Genomic DNA, 21,096 nt, shown 5'->3' with positions numbered 1-21,096 from the left:
ATATCACTGGTCGCAGCATAAGAAGGGATAGGTTGCTAGGTTTGGGCCTAGTAATTGGACTCACCCAGGTTGGTACACGCACCTTTAAGCTGAAATTTTTGGGCTAAGCTTAGTAAGACTTGGGCTCAGATTTTTGGGGATTTAGTTGACCTTTGGACGTTTTTGGGTTACAGCTCGAGCAAATTCTTATCATCCTAGAGTGTTAAAGGGAAAGTTTTGGATCCAATTTTGGCTTTACTATAGTAGGATGGCAAACAACAGAGGTGATTTAACATTGGGCCGGTCCAACTTTTGATAGGAATCTGTGATACTAAATAAACAGACAAATAATCTGGTTCTAATCTCTCCTACACTAAAACCAAGATACTATATTGGTTTGTTAATTAAAAACAATCGTGGGATGGAAAACTTAAGTTAGGAATAATATAAATTATTTAAATTGCTTAATTTTCTTTCTAGCTTTATTGAGTGTCGATAGAAGATAAATTTTTAGTAGGAATGGCAATGAATTGGTGTAGTGGGACTGTAAGTTTTACCATTTCGCCTCTAAACCAATTGGTTATAAGGGAGACACGCACTCTTGCAACTCAAACCCATTACCTTGACTTTGATACCACTTGTCAAACCATGAGTTACACTACTTTGCCCGTAACCAATTGGAGATAAAGGAGACATTTAAATCTTTTATAGAATTCGAGATTGCACCCGTGAGCTTATTTTTAGAGTAGTTGCAGGAAATGAATTGTGCCCCAAAAAAAAAAAAAAAAAAACCAAACCCTCTAATTATCTTACATATTACCCTGTTAATTTTTTTTAAATTCAATTCCATTGGTTTATTTGCAAATCCTAAACCCGTTTATATAACTATGCATTGGGTCGAACAAGTCTGTTTAATCTAAAAAAGACCTATAAAGTGCATAATTTGACTGGTTTAGTTACCCAAGGTATAAAACCTAACGAGATCACCACTTCTCCTTGTAACGGACTTAATAAGTTTAAAAAATTCTAAATCCAAACTCTTCTAAAGCCCTTTTAAAATTTTCAAAGTCTTGCTATCAAAGTTGGGTTGGGTTGAAAACTCTACTAGACCTGACCCATTGTTATTCATGATTTTGAGATATAAATGAAACAAAGCTACCCATTAATGAAACTCATGAGTCACTATTACTAACTTTTAACTAAGCCTGCGTTTGGATTCGGTTGAAAAGCCAACACGTTCGGCATCTGGCTTTTTTTTTTGGTACACGTTTTGAGAGACAAAATAGTTACTGTTTATCACTGTTTATATATAATAGCTTTAATGTTGGACTTTTCACAAACTTCACTTTTCACAACTTTTTTATTAAAAATAGATCTTACGGTAATATTTACATATTTAAAAATTATTTTATTACAATATTTTTTAATTTTCAATTTTAATTTTTAGTTATATTCAAACAGACCCTAAGACTTTTTTTATATTAAGAATTTAATTGAAAACACCTATGGAATAGATCTTATTGTTTAATAAGTATTATTTCATAAAAAGTTGAAATAATTTCATAATTTTCATTAATTAACATGTTAAAACCTAATGATTTTACATACCCGAGAAAGTATAAAATATTTCGGTAATACCGAACGAATGTTAATATTTTTTGATTAAGAAAAGTGACGCGCACTGACCCAAAAAAATTTATGAGGATTAAAATAGAAACTTAGCTGAAAAGAAAAGAAAAGAAAAGAAAATTCACCAAAACCGTCAAAGGCAATCACGCGCTTTCACCTTTCGTCTCTCGCCCTCTCACTCCATATTATACATTTTAATCTACAAACTCATATTTGCTTCTCTCGACAACTGAACTGACCGGGAGGGAAAGTCAAGTCTGTGAAAGGTTTCACGAAACGATGTCGGATCAAATAGCCAAAGGAGAAGAATTCGAGAAGAAAGCGGAGAAGAAGATCAAAGGCTGGGGTTTATTCGGTTCCAAATACGAAGACGCTGCTGAGTTGTACGAAAAATCCGCCAATTCCTTTAAGCTCGCCAAATCTTGTACCTAACACTAAATCCCTCTCTCTCTCTCTCTCTCTCTCTCTCTCTCTCTCTCTTACTTATATCAACTATTTATTTAGGATTAAATCCTCTATGATGGAATGATTTCATTTTTTTAGTGTTTAGTGAAGTCAAAAATGGAATTAGTTTTTACTGTTAATGATAGATGTAAATTTGGAATGTCAAAAGTATATTTAATAATTAATACTAATGTTTTGTCTACTCCAGGGGATAGAGCTGGATCAGTTTTCATTAAATTGGCCAATTGTCATTTGAAGGTAAAGTCACAGATTTGTAATATTTAATGAGAACTATGAAATGGATCAATTTCAAATGGAATGATTATTTTCCTAGTGATTTGTTGGTATTTATATGCTATTTTGTAGGCTGATAGCAAGCATGAAGCCGCCACTGCTTACGCAAGCGCTGCAAATTGCTACAAGAAAACATCCAACAAAGGTGCATTTTGTGTTCTTTTTCATGATAATTTGATTATTTATATTTGGATGAACACTAGTTGAAGTTTCTGCAGCTGATTGTTTCGTTAGATATGCCCGACGTTTTGTTAGGATTTACGTACATGGTTGCAAGTTTTGATCAGAGTAACATCACTTTCGCGTAGGCCTACTACCGACACCATTTTTCTTATGCGCCATATTTCTATTTACCAATTGTGGAAATATTTTGTGTCACTAGATTTATTGATCCCACTTGTAGGATGGTACCTTTTTTGCGTGATATGTTTCCTTTTGTTGTAAAACTTGAGGGTGTTTGGAGGCTTTATAGGTTTAACTAGCTTAGCTTTTGTTCCCCTTGTATGAAATCAAATGTGATTCTTGGTTGTGATAATTTGAAGGTGTATAGAAGTAAACAATATGCTCCATAGGTTTTCTACTGGTTCTCAAGCTAACTTCCTTTTACCCTAGGAAGCACGGACACTTCATTTGGGGGTGCTTTATCTGTGTCGTATCCATGTCATAGCAGTGTCCTATTTGCTATGTCATGTTATAATTTATCAAAAATTGCTCGTGTCGCCGTATCGTGCTCGTACCCATGTCTGTGCATCCTAGCTTTTACTTGGGTTGAAAGGTGGTGGGATTATCAAACCTGACCTTACGTATATCTGTAACGATTTTAGATATTGATGGATATGTCAAAAATATTAATTAAGCTGAATCAGACGCATGAGCTTTTTGTTGTGCTTTAGCACTTTTGCCAGATGCGGTTTTGTTCAAGTTTCAGGGAAACTGTAACTTAAAATGTAATAAGTCGCATTTTTTACATATTAACGTAAGACTTAACCCACTCTTCAGGTCCATAATGACTGTTTTGAAAATCAACCTAAATTTTTGTGTATTGGGTGTTCTGCAGATGCTATATCATGCTTAGACCAAGCAGTGAATATTTTCTTGGATATTGGCAGACACAACATGGCTGCGAAACATTGCAAGGTACAATTTTCAATAATTTCATTTACTTGATTTATTGTTTAAATATACTGTCCTTTGAATTCTTTAGTGGCTTCTCCCAACTCTGATTCAATCTTTCATCTTGTGCATATTTTCCTATGCCTCTTCATTTTTAGTGCTGTTAATGTGTATTGCTGCATGAACATGCATCCATAGTATGGGTTTAGGTTCTGATGAGATTTTATACCATGTCTGCTTCAGGAAATTGGTGAATTATATGAGCCTGAACACAACATTGAGAAGGCTATTGTATATTTTGAACGGGCTGCTGAATTGTTTGAACATGCAGAAGCTACAACTTCTGCAAACCAGTGCAAGCAGAAAGTTGCAGAATTTTCTGCTCAACTTGAACAGTGAGTAGCCTATGCTAATGTTATGGATATTTGTAATAAAAGTGATGGTTTTTCATCATAATATATAGATGCATTCCGGCTGTAGGAACTAGGAAGTCTTTGCTTTTCCTTTTTGTTGGAAAGATCTCATCTCAATGCATTGCACTTTTTATTTAGTCATGAATTACTTGGCATTGCATTCCAAAGCAGATTGAACGGAGCTTTTCTAATAATGGTGCCATTATATGAATCATATAATTGTGGAATAGACTGAAGTCTTCTTTGTTTCTACAGGTATCAGAAGGCAATTGTGATATATGAAGAGATAGCACGACAGTCAATCAACAATAACTTACTGAAGTATGGAGTAAGAGGACATCTTCTCAATGCTGGCCTCTGCCAACTTTGTAGAGGTGATATTGTCGCAATTACCAATGCATTGGAGCGATATCAGGTTCATATTTTGTTTCTCTGTTTAATTTTCTTTTTTCCCACTGTGTTAGCTTATGACCTTATAATTTATATCTTTAGAAGTATTCCAATTGTGCAGGACTTGGATCCAACGTTTTCCAGAACTCGGGAATACAAATTTTTAGCTGTAAGTAGTGTCTTTTTATGCAAGTCAAATGTTTCGTCCCTAAAATTATTAATATAAACAATTATTACCTTGATGTTGTATTTGGTTCATAATTGCGGATCATAGTTTCTTTTTAATACCATAGTGTTTGATGAACCAAAGTGCTGTTCACATGTCAGGATGTGGCTGCCACAGTTGATGAGGAAGATATTGTTAAGTTCACTAATGTTGTCAGGGAATTTGATAGCATGACCCCACTGGTACATTTTTCTGCCTTCAAAATCTGAATTCCTTGGCTTTTCTTTTATCTGGATTCCTCTGCACCCTGCGTTTGGTAGAGTTGCTTTAAGTTCTTTCTTTGATGACCTTATTAAACTTCTTGGGGGAAATTCTCTTCGATGTTAATATGTGGTTGCAGGTGTTGATTATTTTCTGCTTTTAGGTTATTGTTTTCATGTAAGATTATATCCTGTTGTTTAGATGAACTCACATTAGACCTTCAGTTACTGAATCTTGATTAGTTTCCTAGGATTTCAATATGGAATGCTACATTTGTGAATGTTAGTAGTCTGAATTGTCTCTGACTTTGATATTCTGCTCTGTAGGATCCTTGGAAGACTACCCTTCTATTGAGAGTGAAGGAATCTCTGAAGTCCAAAGAACTAGAGGAGGAGGATCTGACCTAAATTGATTTTGCATCAATGTCTTACTCCTATTGAACATATTGTCATTGGCTTGTGTATATCAATAGCATGGTTCATAGTCCATTCATTTTTTTTATCACGCCACTGCTTTTTTTTTTTACCTGTATTCGTATTGGTGTAGGCTTTGCATTGCGATTGTATTCAAATTTGATCAGGCTATGTTCCCTTTTTCTATTTAGACATTGCTTGAGTGTGACATGGCAGCATTAATGTTCTCATCGTTCTAGTCTAGGATCTTTTTGTTGCCTATCGCAGTCCATTATCTCCTTACTTTGCCCTGATTGTTGCTGAATAGAAGCACGAGATATTTACAGAATTCGTTATGACTTTTCAAGAATGCACTAAATGTAAGTTCGAGTTAACTTAACTGATAAATTTTTTAATGGTTGTATAGGAGATCTGGAATTCAATCTCCGTTTACACCAAAAACTGATTGGTGTCTTGATCTGATAATAAAGAGTTATTATCAGGAGCAGACGCCATAAGTTGAAACTTTCTCAAGGAAAACAAAATGCACTAGATGTAGCATAATCAAAAGTTTTATATCTCAATTAGCATCTCTTGGTGTTTTCATAATATTCAAAATTTAAATCTTCTCCTCCATTTTAACTAAAAAAAAAAAAAAGAAGGGCGAAAATGCAAATTACACCTAAGTTTGATTGAAATTTATTTTAGTCATCTAGATTTACTTTTATTCAATTAAGTCCCTTAAGTTTAAAATTTATTTAATTCAAGTTTTTGACTTTTTGCCCTGTTCAGTTAAAAAATTGTTGTTAAGTATGCAATTAACTAATGAAAAAAGATTTTTGAAAAAGAAAAATTTCTCTCATAAAAAATCTATTTTTTTTAATTAATTTTTTTTTGTTTTTTTTTAATTGTGAGAAAAATATTTTTAAGGGCAATATTATTAATGAAATTGGATGAAATATCTAAACTCAAATAAAATAAATTTAAAACTTAAAGAACTCAATAAGTAAAATTAAAAAACTAATATGAATTTCAAATAAACTGAAAATGGTACAATTTTTAACCAAAAAAGAACCAACAAGAAAGCATTACATATGGGCATAATGAGTTGTGAATTGCACCAAATTGCCAAGACATCAATTGAAACAACTCAATATTCTTTTTTTTTTCTTCCCACAAAATGCGCCAAATATAATTGGAGCTTTCACCAAATATAATCCATTGAAACATAAGTAATGCTAAAGATATAAATTTAAAAAAAAAAAATTATAAATTATTAATATGATGAATAGTTATTAATAAATAAAAATAATATTAATAATAAATCTAAATAAAAATTAATAAGAAAGTGATCAATTTTACAAAATTTAAAAATATCGTAAAATAATTAGTGCTCGTGCTATTAATTTTCAAACGCCGTTCCTGCTTTAAGCCTGAGGAGTACGCAAAGAGCCAAAGACGCATAAAGAAAAAGCCCTTAATCATCCACTACGTCTACGAGTAGTATAAATAGTATTTGTTTAAAAAAAAATCATTTCATTTACATCCATGGGGAAAAGACAAACGCCAAAGGCCATTTAGAAAGAAACACTTTCAGTTTTTCACCAACCAGAAATCGGCAACTACTCTGCCGTCCGAAACAGTTTTTTTTTTTTTTTTTTTTTTTTTTAACATGAAAGACAATCAGCAAACTCCATCACCACTCACTCTCACTCACTCCACCGTATATTCACATTCTCCATTATTTCTCTAACTAATCACTCACTCACTCACTCTCAGTGTCTCTCGCTAGTTCTTTCTCCAATGGCTTCGTCAGTCGCTTACGCTTCCAGCCTCGCCTTGCTCCGTGGCAGAAACCACCACAACGACGACGCCGCCGTTTCAGCTTCTTCACCGAACGCTCTCTTTGCTGCTTCTCTGAATTTCGTGCGATTGAGTAACAACTACAGAACTAGAAGCTGTTCGCGGAGCGTTGGAGTTCCACGCGCCTCCGCGGAGGTTGTGGATGACCGGATCGCAGAGAAGGAAGAGCAAGCGGTGAAGAAACGTAGAGTTCTTAGAGTCGGTATCGTTTGCGGTGGTCCCTCGGCGGAGCGTGGAATTTCGCTTAACTCTGCGAGATCGGTTCTCGATAATATTCAGGTTCTTTTTTTTTTTTTTTTTTTTTTTGGTATTGATCATATATTTGTTTATATTCCGTTTGGTTCCCAAGAAATTAGCCGAGAAAGAGGAAAGGGAAACTAACAACTGCTTAAATAGGCCTAATAAGCTAAATTTTCTGAGTAGTTATTTTTTCCCGCTCATTTCTGTTGGATTTTGAATCTAGCTTTACTCTGCGAGATCGTTTCTCAATCATATACAGGTTCCGTTTCTTTGTATATTTTGTTGATATTCCGTTTGGATCCGGAGAAAATTAGCTGAGAAAGAGAGGGAAAAGGAACTTAACGTTTATTCACGTTTCTAATTAAACTAGCAACTACTTAATTAGCTAGGCCGAGAAAGTGAAAATTTCAGAATGGTTATTTTTTTCCCGCTCATTTCTGTTGGTTTTGGAAGCCAAACGGAGTGTTAGTCTTCTTGTTGACTTTTTTTGCAGCATACAGTGCTAATTATATTGGTTTTCTTTAATGTTTGATTGGATGCGCTTGTTTTCATTTTGTATCAGGGAGAGGATTTTCATGTTAGCTGCTATTACATTGATTACAATCTCAATGCGTACGCAATATCCTCAGCCCAGGTTTGTGCGATGTTCATGTTCGTTTAGAATTATGGTTGCTATTGGGCTTAAATTGTTCATTAAGTTAGAATAAATTGAATTCAAATATTGATTATTGCAAAAATTTAGTATGATCAAACATAGAAACTCTTAATCACTATGAGAGAGATACGATAGGGTTAAGTCAAAACTGTGTTGGCTAAAGTCATAAACTGTGTTGGTTATTTGTTATGTTAGTAGTCGATGAATATTCCACTCAGTGTATTTTATCTTTTGAGCTTTAAGGAGTTTGCAGAAGTATTTTGTTCATCTGAATTTCTTATTTTGGTTGCAACTCAACTTGCTAATATGTATTTTATCACCTCGAATATGCATATGAGATGAAAACAAATTTACCATGCTTATGCAAAATCGTTCTATATCACATTTACAGGTATACTCAAACACTCCCGCCGATTTTGATTTTAAACTTGAAAGGTAAAAGATTGCCTTTCAAATTATGTTTATGTAATTGAATATGTTAAGATGGCTAATTGTCTTGGTTTTGCAGCCTTGCCCAAGGTTTCCAGTCTCTGTCTGAATTTGCAGAACATCTTACTACATCAGTGGACATAGTATTCCCAGTTATACATGGCAGATATGGTGAAGATGGTGGCATTCAGGTGTTGTATATTATGGCCCTTTGCATCTCAAAACACAAGCACACACAGATATCAGTAGTATTTTTTTCTCGATGTAAGTAATATTTCTACATATGATGGAATTTTCAGGAGCTTCTAGAAGAATACAATATTCCATTTGTCGGCACAGGATCAAATGAGTGTCGTCAAGCATTTGACAAGGTAAAATAAGCTTTTGTTCTTGTTAAAATAATTTAGTCCATATATAAGGTTCCAGAATTGGTTCATGTGTTCTTAATACTCCATATTTAGAGGACCTTAAAGAATCTATTTTCATTGAGGGAGCCAATTCTAACATGACATGTTGGCACTTAATTGGAAGACTTCATCTGGAATCTCTATATATTTTACACCATCTTGAAGCATGATGATGTCATTTGGCCAGCATTAGCATTAGACAGGTTTATTGTGACATTGGACCCAAGATTACACTTGCAAGCTGCATGTGATAGAAACAAGTTATAAGGTAGCTTCATTGTTTATTTTGGGTGAAGGCAAATGTCCTGTGATTAGGCTGAACATACAAAATTTTTTATTCTCATGTTTTCAAACTGTATAAGGATGCAAGTGTAATGTAGGAATTTACATTAGTTACAGTATGTAACCTTAACTGTCAGCGTAGATCGGCTTTCCTAATTGCAGATGGAACCTCAGATGCATAAAGTCTAGCGAAATCATCATTCACTTTGTATAAATATATCTTCATATCCCTTTAGTATACCCTTCAATGTTACTTATGTCAGAATTGTCTATTTCTTTATTAAGGGGGGAGAAAACTAACCATTTGTCTCATTGAATAATTGGCAGTATGATGCCTCCTTGGAGCTCAGCAAACAGGGATTCATAACAGTGCCTAATTTTTTAGTGCAGGTATTTATTAACTGAGTTATATCTGTTGATAATTAATCACAATATAATATGCTTTCACATGTATGTATGTTTGTTTGATGATTTATGTTTAGCACGGTTAAGGGTGTCTTACTACCTATAGCAGCAATTAAGAGTAGCTTTTGGATGATAAATAGAATTATATGGAATATATTGAACACAAAATAAATTAAAAAGGTCATACTTATACCCAATGCATGAAGCTTTCACTTTTATGGGGTCTGTGAGAGGTTATTGGTAGGCAGCTTTACCCCCTTCCCCCTTTTATTTTTTTTTAGTTTTTGGAGAAGCTGATTCCTAAACCCAAACCTGCGACTTGTCACTTTAGGTGGAAGGCACTTGCCATCACACCAAGGCTACAACCTTTAAAACATTGAACAAGAGCTTCTCTTAAAATTGTAAGCTCCCAAGAAGTAGGACAATATTTTTCAATAGGAAAAAGTTATTAAATTTTTTTTTCTATTTCGGATTTTGGAATTGTTGCAGCCCTTATAACTATTGGGTGGTAAAAGCTCCTCATTGCTAGTTACTTTTAATTGTTCTTTTGAGATTTGAAGCATTCAATTGGTTCTCGTTTTATAGTCAGTTGAATTTGAAAACCTTTTTTTCTTCTTACTTTTGGAATGACAATTAGGGAAATGAAGGGAATGAATCTGAATTATCAAAGTGGTTTTCTAGAAATCAGCTGGACCCTTACTCAGGGAAAGTTGTGGTAAGGCTCATACTTTCATTGTCTTTAGAAGCTTGTGACATGTTTAAATATCAAAGTTCTTTCTTGTTTCATTTTCAGGTAAAACCAGCAAGAGCTGGATCAAGCATTGGTGTTAAGGTTGCATATGGTGTGCTTGATTCTTTAACAAAGGCTGATGAAATTATTTCAGAGGTATGCTGGTTTTCTTGAGATTTGACTGTGAGGCTTGATCAAAAGTTTGCCAATTTAATTGAAAATGTGCTAAAATTGACATGGAAATGACATTTTCTTTTTTGAAAATTCAAGGGAAAACATGTCAATTGAAGCATCTGCATAGAAATGAATTGAAAGTTTTCAATTACGAAGTCAATTTTTTTTTTTTTTTCAAAATTTTGGGCTTTAAAACCCTCCTCACATTACATTTTATCTTTTAAAGATTTTCTCTTTGCAATCTTTGATAGGGAATTGATGACAAAGTCCTTATTGAAATATTTCTTGAAGGAGGGAGTGAGTTTACAGCCATTGTCCTGGATGTGGGGTCTGGTTTGGATTGCCATCCTGTTGTGCTATTGCCAACTGAGGTATGAGCTCTTTCAATGTCTATTTTCCTCAGATTAATTTTTCTTATCATTTAAGCCAATGAGATCTAGCTCAAATGGTACCTCTCCTTGTAAAAGCATGGTGGTAGGTGAGGTCTCAGGTTCAAGCCTATCAATTGTACGTGTAATTTACCAATTAAAAAAAAAGTTGCTTATCATTTTATGATTTTAATAATCATACAAGCACCAAATATTATGTATATTGCAAAGGCTTATTCCAAATACTTACTATAAGGGGAGGGCTTTATGAATCCTTTTTTCATGATTAATAGAAAAAATTGAATCTAGTTTAACACTATAGTACCAGTAATTAGATGTACAAATAGCTGGGAACTACACTTCATGTAGTGGGAGTCACTAGTTTGTATCTCCCCTTGATGTCAAAACTCACTTGTATGTACTACTTAGCCATAAATTGTTCATTGAACACACTAATGCTATCCTTAGAGCTCTGCATTCTAAAATTAAAAAAAAATATATATATATAATATATATATATATATATATATATATATGCTTGATTTTATCTCTAAGAAAATTTAGAAGAACAGTCCCTTTCCTATATTTATAGTGATTGTAATACATCAAGGTTGAGTGATCTTTTATATTAGTATATTAAAAGGAGCTCGGCTTCATTTCATTCTCCAGTTAAATTTCTGAAGGGTTAACACATGTAGGTTGAGAATTGGAGTTTTAGCTGTGACTATGAGTTAAACCTTGTTTACTGCAACAAAGTAATATGTGAGTAGGAAATAAGCTTAAAAGTCAAAATATCAATTCTAGGTATGGGAGGTTTTGGACATTGATTTTCAGATAAATTGCACTGCCTATGCGCATAAAAATAATTCATGGAATAAGTGAACTCATAGCAGAAACTATTATTACTTTTTATTAGGTTATTTTTAATCATTTCCTAATAATTCTATGAATTTAAAGCTGTGTTTAAATGACCAGGTCGAGCTTCAATTTCATGGCAGTGTTGATATAACAGAAAAGGATGCAATTTTTAATTACCGAAGAAAGTATCTTCCAACACAGCAGGTACAGGTGTACAGGAGTACCACATCTTGATTAATTCTTGTAAATACATGCATACATAATGCGCAGACGCATCTGTGCGTATTCGAAGGATTTATGCCAATGATTATTTCTTACGTTACAGTGTGTATTGAGGTAATACATTTTGTCCTTTTGTGCCCTCATTTATCTTGCACTACACAGGTAGCTTATCACACTCCACCTCGATTTCCCATAGATGTAATTGAAACTATTCGTGAAGGTGCATCTTTGTTATTCCAAAGGCTTGGTCTACGTGATTTTGCTCGAATTGATGGATGGTTTCTGCCTAATTCTGTTCATATGTCGTCATCTTCTGAGAGCAAATTTGGAAGGACTGAATTGGGTGACATTATATTTACTGATATTAACCTGGTAAGTCAAGTCTCTGATTTTTCCTTGCTGGTTTTGTTATCAGTATTGATTCTTGTTAGGTGTTCCATATTGATCTTCATTGTACATATCAGATCAGTGGAATGGAACAGACCAGCTTTTTATTTCAGCAATCTTCAAAGGTAGTCCTGAATCTACTTATATGAAGTAATGAGATAGGAAGCTTCTAAATGGTTTCAGTGATAGGTCATAAAATGTTTTGATGCATGGTCAGAACAACATCCTTATGTTTTTGCCTTTTGTTAATCTAAATTTAGAAGCTAAGTTGTGCATTATAAAGCATCTTTTGCAATGTTGCTATGGCAGTTTTATGCCTCTATGTGGATGCCCTTGTGAAATGTGCTTTTGTTATTACCCCATCATTTAAATATAAAGATGTATATGCCAGAAATCATTTCATGCCAATCATTTAAATTTGTGCATTTTTTATCCTTTTAATCAGTATATTAGCACTCCTTTGTATGCTGCTACATAACTTGAAAATACCACCTCCAATGTTCAGGTTGGATTTTCTCATTCCAACATTCTCCGGACCATTATTTACCGTGCTTGCTTGCGGTTTCCCAATCTTGCATCATTCAGTAGTGGATCAAGTCATTTGCCTAGAAGATCAAAATCTGCCCAGATTAGCAAAGCATTTTCCATCAATGAAAGCACACGCAAAGTTTTTGTCATTTTTGGAGGGGACACATCAGAGCGGCAAGTATCTCTTATGAGTGGAACAAATGTCTGGCTCAATTTGCAAGCTTTTGATGATGTAAGTTTTCAAATTCGGGGAGATTTTGGTATGTGAAGTATTCCAATTTACTTATGGTTTGATGGTGCTATTGCTGAAGCATGAATTACTTGAGAGATTGTCCTATTTAAATGTTTTTTAAACCCTTAATAGATGATAAATCAATAAGTATGTAAGATGTCAAGGTTTGATTTAAGGTTTGGGAAGTTAGTGTTAGGGTTTGTAAAGGATTTGGGAGTTGATGGAATGGTTGGGAAATTGAGGGCTCACAGCTTAGGTGGTACTTGCTGGAAAATAAGATAACTACTAGCATCACAATAGCAGGTCCCTAGAAATCAATTCTAGTGAAAGAAAGCATCTCACTTTGAAGGATTTGAGAGGAACTCAAAATTAGCAGTCAAAATTTTTATTAAAAACAATGATTCTAAAATCCCCATACAAAGCTTATTTAAGCTTCTTAAAATACCCTCACTTAATCTTGACCCTTGAAATAAACTAATTTAAGCATAACGTTGTTATGGAATGAAACATAAATAAAAGACCATAAAACCCCTAGTAATTAGTCCCACAAAATATTAAAATTCTAAATTTCAACAGTGTGAACAATGTTGCTACAGTGTTGTGAACAGTGAATTCAACAAACAAATTGAATTCAACTCCAATGCAGGACCCACACCAGAATCATCCCACGAAATCAAAGCTTGGGATTGATAAATATGATGTTTCTTGTTTCCCTTATAATTCCATCAGTAAGCATTGATTTGACTTTAGTATAATTTTTTGTTCTCATTCAAATTTTTTTACATTCACTTCAATTTGAATCTATACATCTGGTATAGGCACAAAATCTCAAAGATGGTTCAGTGTTTGTAAGAGAGGAATATTTCATTATTTTATGAGTCTGCATGAGAGAAATTTCCGTAGGCTAGTCTATAAATTCCCTTGAAATTATTTTTGGTTATTTGTTAATTACCAAGAAAATTTGCTTCTAGAGTTCTATATTGTATTTAAAAGTTGTCATTTCTAGTGTAAGTGCTTTCCAGATGTGATGTATCATCTGAGTTGGAAATTTTGGTGGCCACAGCTTGAAGTAACTCCATGTTTGCTTGCCCCCACAAGTGAATTTGTCTCTGGTGTGGATTCAAACAATAAGGAATCTGATGTGAGCTCCAGAACAGTTTGGTCTTTACCGTAAGTGTTGGTATTTTGTTCCTCTCTCTCTCTCTCTCTCCAGAAGAAAGGAAAATGGTCAGTGTAGATCACATTAGCAGTCCATAAGTTGCAGTATATTTCATTGCATTTTTTTTGTTTGCAAATAATGTGTTTATATAAAGTATATAAAAAAAAAAAGGTATTGTATACCTAAGTTGCCTTCAATTATAATAGCATGTTGCTCTGCATGGTTTACCTGCTTCTCCCAAAATGATTTTTGCAATATCTTCTACAAAGATTTGATGAAACCTACGAAATCATTCTGTTAAAGTTATGCAGTCTTTTGGAGGAGTTTTAATGTATGTAATTTTCAGTTAAAACAAGTAGTGTCATAAATGTATAACATTGATAGAGCATGCCAGAGATATATACAGATGACTCTTGCATCACCAAGCTTTTGTAATTTTTAAAGCATGTAGTCTGTTGCTTTTTATACTGTTGTTATACACAATTCAAAGCTTTAAATCTGTTTATATGTCTACAGTTATTCTCTTGTGCTAAGACACACAACAGAGGAAGTGATTGCTGCGTGCATAGAGGCAATTGAGCCAGCTCGGGCTGCACTGACATCTCAGTTACGGAACAAAGTGATAGACAATCTCACGGAAGGTTTGACAAAGCATAGTTGGTTTACAGGGTTTGATATTGCCGATGAACCACCTAGGAGATTTTCCTTGGAGCAATGGATCAAGCTAGCCAAGGAAGTTCAGGCAACTGTTTTTATTGCAGGTTTTGCTTTTCAGTCATGTATTTTCTAGCGATTGAAAATTTTTACCTCTAATTTTCTGATGTATGGATTTGATATTGGATATTTTTTCTCTCTTAAATCAGCATTTATATTATTCTGAATTTGGTCCCCATGTGGACTGTACCTCATGCAGCATCTTTTCATTAATAGAAATTTATTGATGAACCCTTGCAAGATTTTTCTTACTTCCACTTTTCTAGAGATAATTATATGGGAAACATATATGTCTCACCTACTAGCTATCATTGCATGCGTTCTGGTATAAGATGTAAAAATTCAGTCTTTATGAGGTTTATCTATTATTATTTGTAGTGCATGGAGGCATTGGTGAAGATGGTACACTTCAATCTTTGTTGGAAGCTGAAAGGGTTCCTTATACAGGTCTTTTCTTTTTCTTTTTCTTTTTTTTAATCAACAGTTGCTTTATACAAATTCTACTGGTATCAATTTCTCATTTTATTTTCTGTCTCCCTTTTTCTCTTTCCTATTGAAGGCCCTGGAGTGATTTCTTCAAAGACTTGTATGGACAAAGTTGCAACGTCTCTTGCTCTTAACCATGTATAACAACTAATCTTTTTTGTGCTGATATTATTATCATTCCTCAACATGGCTTGTATGTTTTCCTCCATAAGCACACATTAAATCTCTCAATTTGTACAGCTTGCAACCATGGGAGTTCTTACTATAAATAAAGATGTGTGGAGAAAAGAGGATCTAATTAAGATGCCCATTGGTATATGGCATGATTTGACGTCAAAGCTTCAGTGTGAAACATTATGCATTAAACCAGCAAGAGATGGATGCTCAACTGGGGTTGCAAGATTATGGTAGGTTTATGCCCCTTGTCTATTGCACTGTTAATGTGGTACTGATGATAGGAATGTTGGCAAGCATGTTACCTGTTCAAGTCAGTTCTTATATACCTATGCAATATTGGCATAAATTTTCAACCACATCGTGCTAAATTTTTTGCTCATGCAGCTGTGCCAAGGACCTTGAAGTGTACGTGAAAGCATTGGACGACTGCCTTCTAAGGATTCCTTCTAATTGTTTGTCAAAGGTATATATACTGATTCTTGTGAATTTTTTTACCACATGGCCTTTTTTCTTCATGGATTTTCATACAGGTAAAAACTGTTTCAAATATCTGTCTTAAATTATGGTATGTAACCATATTGTCACCTAAGGCCCTATACATTTTGTTTGACCAACAATTTTGCATACTTGCTTACCTAAGGCCCTATGCCAAGAGCCTTGTAGCTTAGCAACATAACCTGCTCTCCTTTATTAGGAGAGCTAGGGTTCAAATCCCCTCTCCCCTATTGTACTATCGCATTATAAAAATAAAAAAATAAAAAATTGCTTGCAAATCCTTTCCAAGGAAATGGAAAAGCAGAAGGCAGCATTTTCCTAGAGCATGTAAGACGACTTAAGTGGCTTTGGCGAAGCATGTAAGACGACTTAAGTTGCTTGGGATAAGGTTGTTTGGCCGGTGGAGATAGGGGGTTTGGGGATTCGGAAGATTGGGCTTTTTAATCAAGCTCTTCTTGGGAAGTGGCTTTGGCGGTATGGGAAGGAAGCTACCCATTTATGGCGTCAGGTAATAGCCACCAAATATGGAGAGGGTAGTGGAGGTTGGTGCACTAGAGTTGTGAGAGGGACTCATGGTTGTGGGTTATGGAAGAATATTAGGAAAGGTGCAGACAAATTTTTCGATCATGTGGTGTATGCAGTGGGAGAGGGCAATCGTATTCGGTTTTGGCATGACCCTTGGAGTGGTCCTATTCCTTTGAAAGAATTATACCCGGATTTGTTTGCCTGTACTGTGGTTCAGGAAGCTCTGATTTCTGACATGGTTATTTCTGCACCAGACGGGGGTGGTAGGAGTTGGAACTTCATTTTCCGTCGCTATTTTAATGAATGGGAACTGCAGAGATTTTATTTTTTCTATGAGCATGTCTCAGCCAGGATTCCTAGTGGGGAGGGTGAGGATATGTTGATTTGGTAGTTGAATCGCAATGGTGTTTTTGATGTGCGATCCTTTTATATTGCTCTATTGAAAGCCCCTTCTATTTCTTTCCCTTGGCAGAGCATTTGGTGTGTAAAGGTACCTAAAAGGGTATCTTTCTTTTTATGGACTGCTGCTAGGGGTGGGATTCTTACAATAGATAACCTTATTAAGAAGGACTTGCCTCTTGTTAATTGGTGTTGTCTATGTAGGTGTGATGAGGAAACTGTGGATCACCTTTTGCTTCACTGTAAGTTTGCATCTGCTTTGTGGAGTGAGGCCCTTATTATGTTTGGAGTTCAGTGGGTGATGCTGGATACTATTGTTTCTCTTCTTTTTGCTTGGAGGAATTGGTTGGGAACTTACTCTTCAAAGGTTTGGAATATGGTACCAGCATGCCTTATGTGGTTAGTATGGAAGGAACGCAATGCCCGAACTTTTGAGGACATTGAGAGACCTATAGACATGTTGAAGAACTTGCTTGATAGGACTTTGTTTGAGTGGTCCCGTACTTGGGGTCTTACGCAAAGTAGTTCCTTGTCTGATTTTCTTATTTCTATTAGACTTTCCTTATAATTTGATTGTATTTGTTTCAAGGGCAGTGAGTTTACTATCGTAAACTCATTGTTCCTTTTCATCAATAAAACTCTTATTATCTATCAAAAAAAAAAAAGACAACTTAAGTGACAGGTTCCTGTCCTAGAAGTGAATGGGTTCTGTGCAATATAAAAGTCTCTTATCTTTTATTCTTTGACACCCTAGCTATCTTAAAAGTCATTCATTTCATCATTATGTCATTTAAGATTATTAAAATTATAGAGTTTCTTCTTTGTTATTCCTCTCCATTTAAGTGATGGGTTTTAGTTACATTTCTAACTGAAATGTGTTTGCAAGTCTTCAAATTCAATTGACATATAAAGTTATTGTAAGTTTACATAAATCATCATTGAACTTTGTACATGCAGCATATGAAATTCCACTATCATCATCTGAATTTTTGTACACTATGCCTTTCGTTTTTATTAATATACAGGCACATGGAATGATTGAGATGCCAAACCCTCCTCCAGATCAATTAATCTTTGAGCCTTTTATTGAGACTGATGAGATAATTGTTTCATCCAAATCCAAGAATGAAAATGGACATCGCCTTATGTGGAAAGGACGTAGTAGATGGGTGGAAATAACAGTTGGTGTCATTGGAAAACGTGGATCAATGCACTCATTGAGTCCTAGTATTACTGTCAAGGAGACTGGTGATATCTTATCACTTGAGGAGAAATTCCAAGGTATATCTTTGCCTGTAGTTATTCATTATTGCACAGATTAAAACCCAGAAGCACATCACTGCTCCTGTTTTCTTCTAGTGTATTGCTTCCATGTTGTTTATAATCAATTTAGGGCAGTGCTGCCTTCATGCTATATCGCTTTTGAGCAAAGGTTTGAGGTAATGAGCTCTAACTCAAAAGGCACCTCCTCCCTTTGTAAGGACAAAGTAGAGAGTGAGGTCATGAGTTCAAGATCCATTAAGTGTGTGTTTGAAGCATATAAATGTTAAGATAAATCCTATTTAAGGGATTTGACCAAATTACACAATGGATGAAGTGTCCCTTTCTCTGTATAATTAATACTGCTCCAATTGGAAATTCAGGGGCAGTGCCCCAAGCCAGATTAAGAGAAGGATAGTGGATATGGACGATGTTTTATTAATCTGTAGTGAATATTGTATTTTTTGTTTCTATGAATCTCACTTTTGTGCCTTATGAAGATATTACTCGCTTTACAGGTGGGACCGGCATCAATCTGACTCCACCCCCGTTATCAATTATTAGGTTTGTTAAGAAACCTATCCATAAGGCATGCATTTGTTCAGGTTAATAATGGCACCAGCTTGTTTAGCACTTTTAGATATCGTATAGTTTTTTGAAGGGGATGTTCTTTATATGGTTCTAATATGTCTGTTTTATTGATGTATGTTCTCTATACGGGGTGGATTGTAGAACCATAAATGAGCTAAGCCGTGTTAAAATATTGTTCATTTAATTTATTTCTAATATGAGTCAAGCTTGAGCACATCTCCAAACTGGATTGCATATTTAGATTTGGTTCATTTCCTTTTCAAACAAACTCAAGTTTATTAGCAACTAGTTACTTGATTTATTATTTTCCTATACGTAGTAGTACACACAATGACTAAAAGTTTTTACACTTCACAAATTTATGCTTAAAATTAATAATTAAATTTTAGTTGAAATTATACTATTGAGTTAATTAGATAGAATGATTTTCATTTGTGAACTTATAAAAATTAGATTCACCACTCTTGTATTATTAAAATTATATATAATTATTACTACAGAATGTACTATTTATATTATCAATAAATCACAAATAATAATTTGATATCTTATGAACTTCTATACAAACTTACACAATCTAATCTTAAGACTATATAAGTATATTTTTACACATGTATACGTATAAACATATAATATTATATTTATTAAAATCGAGGCTTATACTCACAAGTTTGTTTATGAACACATTATTATGTTTGAGCTTGGCTAGTAGTTGAGTCTAAACTTGGACTTGATTTTGTCTCATTTGCTAAATAAATGAACATAAAGCTTTTTCTGGAGTTGAGTCCAAATAGCTTGGTTCATTTAAAGCCTTACTGCACTGTGAACATTTGCCCTATGATTATGATTGTGTTTGATGTGCCTCTATCCTTTCTTTGTTTTATGTATTAAATTTTATATTTGATTTTTCTGCATTTTTTGTTACAATGAATGATCAATGCAGGGTTAGGAACCCTTAACTAGTTTATGGTTCACACTGGTAGCAGAGTTCTGTCTAATTGTATTGGTTCTAATAATTCATACAGTGTCATACCCTACTTATTTACTCTCTTCCATTACTCTTTGTACTTTTTTGGAACTACATTATTGTTCTTTTATTTTTGTCTTGAATCAGTAAGGAAGCTTTGGAAAGATGTAAACAATATATTGAACTGATTGCAAACACATTGCAACTGGAAGGATTTTCACGGATTGATGCATTTGTTAATGTAGACAGCGGAGAGGTATGTTGATTTCCTAGTGCCACAGGACATGCTTTCCCCTTTTCCCTTTGCTATATTACAGGCAAGATTTTAGTATGAATCATTGAATTCTTGGGGCTCCATGTGCATTTCCAAAAGAAATTGTGCCTTCCTATGATCATGAGTAAATAATGCAACACCTGATTGATTTTTTGTACACAATTGAACTTTTTAATTACTCAATCAACATCCACCTTTCGCAGGTTTTGATCATAGAGGTTAATACAGTGCCTGGAATGACACCTTCCACTGTTCTAATTCATCAGGTAAATCTCTCTCTCTCTCTCTCTCTAGAGAAATATCCACATCAACATGCCTTCACAATGCTATGTCTTACCAGTATCTTCTATTATAAGTCCTAACTACTTAGATCTGTGAACATCTCAGGCACTATCAGAGCAGCCACCCGTGTATCCTCACCAGTTCTTCCGAATGCTACTTGATTTGGCGTCAGAGAGATCCACCTGAAACTCTCCTTTGATAGTTTCTACTACTTAGATCTGTGAACATCTCAGGCACTATCAGAGCAGCCGCCCAGGTATCCTCACCAGTTCTTCCGAATGCTACTTGATTTGGCATCAGAGAGATCCACCTGAAACTCTCCTTTGATAGTTTCTACTACTTAGATCTGTGAACATCTCGGGCACTATCAGAGCAGCCACCCAGGTATCCTCACCAGTTCTTCCGAATGCTACTTGATTTGGCATCAGAGAGATCCACCTGAAACTCACCTTTGATAGTGTATCCTTTGTTTTCTTCAGAAACTTTATCTTTGTAATTGAGCGTATAATAAATAAGAAGACTAGCCTCTGTAAAATATTCTGTTCCCCCTCCTCGGCGAATAAATACTTTATTTGAAAACAAAGCAAGAAGATATACGTCCCTCGCAAATAATACGTGAATCTCCACTCGAGCATTTTCAAACTATACCCACGCATGGCTAAAATTCTCTTGCTTAACATGTATAGATGGACATAAATTTTTTTATTATTTGCTTAGTAAGCGATGATATAGACTTATCCTTGCTGAGGAATGTGTCACAGTTTGAATACTGGAACTATCTTTTGTAAGAAGAGAAGCAAACAAAGTTGCTCACACGCTGGCAAGACATTAGACATGCCCAGCACGTAGAGGAGTTTATGACCTGGATAGAAGAAGCTCCTTCTGTCCATGCTCAACTCCTTTTGG

General features: G+C 34.6%; 2 protein-coding genes across 5 annotated transcripts; both read left to right on the top strand.

Annotated features, from left to right (window-relative positions):
* The first annotated feature begins 1,713 nt into the window (after window positions 1-1,713).
* Window positions 1,714-5,310, top strand: LOC112023403 (alpha-soluble NSF attachment protein). 3 transcript variants are annotated; one of them, XR_002884040.2, is made up of 9 exons: window positions 1,714-2,032; window positions 2,261-2,310; window positions 2,419-2,491; window positions 3,404-3,483; window positions 3,703-3,854; window positions 4,128-4,287; window positions 4,368-4,431; window positions 4,590-4,670; window positions 5,016-5,049. XR_002884040.2 is itself a non-coding variant. In XM_024056010.2 (9 exons), the coding sequence occupies exons 1-9, from the start codon at window positions 1,888-1,890 to the stop codon at window positions 5,094-5,096; spliced, it is 870 nt and encodes a 289-aa protein (XP_023911778.1). In that variant the 5' UTR covers window positions 1,717-1,887; the 3' UTR covers window positions 5,097-5,310. The 3 variants fall into 3 exon arrangements, 1 of the variants encoding a protein (XP_023911778.1); XR_010623926.1 differs by having other exon boundaries at window positions 4,365-4,431; XM_024056010.2 differs by having other exon boundaries at window positions 1,717-2,032; window positions 4,384-4,431; window positions 5,016-5,310.
* A 1,316-nt stretch (window positions 5,311-6,626) lies between these two features.
* On the top strand, window positions 6,627-20,835 carry LOC112023443 (uncharacterized). Of its 2 annotated transcripts, XM_065760738.1 has the most exons (24): window positions 6,629-7,223; window positions 7,747-7,818; window positions 8,231-8,274; window positions 8,348-8,459; window positions 8,568-8,639; window positions 9,285-9,347; window positions 10,000-10,077; window positions 10,156-10,248; window positions 10,518-10,637; window positions 11,610-11,696; window positions 11,877-12,086; window positions 12,179-12,226; window positions 12,607-12,861; window positions 13,925-14,031; window positions 14,537-14,781; window positions 15,113-15,181; window positions 15,294-15,358; window positions 15,461-15,627; window positions 15,782-15,860; window positions 17,842-18,097; window positions 18,595-18,640; window positions 19,782-19,890; window positions 20,112-20,174; window positions 20,296-20,835. In XM_065760738.1, the coding sequence occupies exons 1-24, from the start codon at window positions 6,885-6,887 to the stop codon at window positions 20,374-20,376; spliced, it is 2,880 nt and encodes a 959-aa protein (XP_065616810.1). In that variant the 5' UTR covers window positions 6,629-6,884; the 3' UTR covers window positions 20,377-20,835. The 2 variants fall into 2 exon arrangements, 1 of the variants encoding a protein (XP_065616810.1); XR_010623925.1 differs by lacking the exon at window positions 20,296-20,835 and having other exon boundaries at window positions 6,627-7,223; window positions 18,595-18,681.
* Window positions 20,836-21,096: the final 261 nt, after the last annotated feature.

The sequence above is a fragment of the Quercus suber genome, unplaced genomic scaffold (genome assembly GCF_002906115.3).
Source record: "Quercus suber isolate HL8 unplaced genomic scaffold, Cork oak 2.0 scaffold_380, whole genome shotgun sequence".
Lineage (NCBI taxonomy): Eukaryota > Viridiplantae > Streptophyta > Magnoliopsida > Fagales > Fagaceae > Quercus > Quercus suber.
Note: the sequence above shows the minus strand (reverse complement) of the source record. Positions and strands in the feature narration are given on the sequence as shown.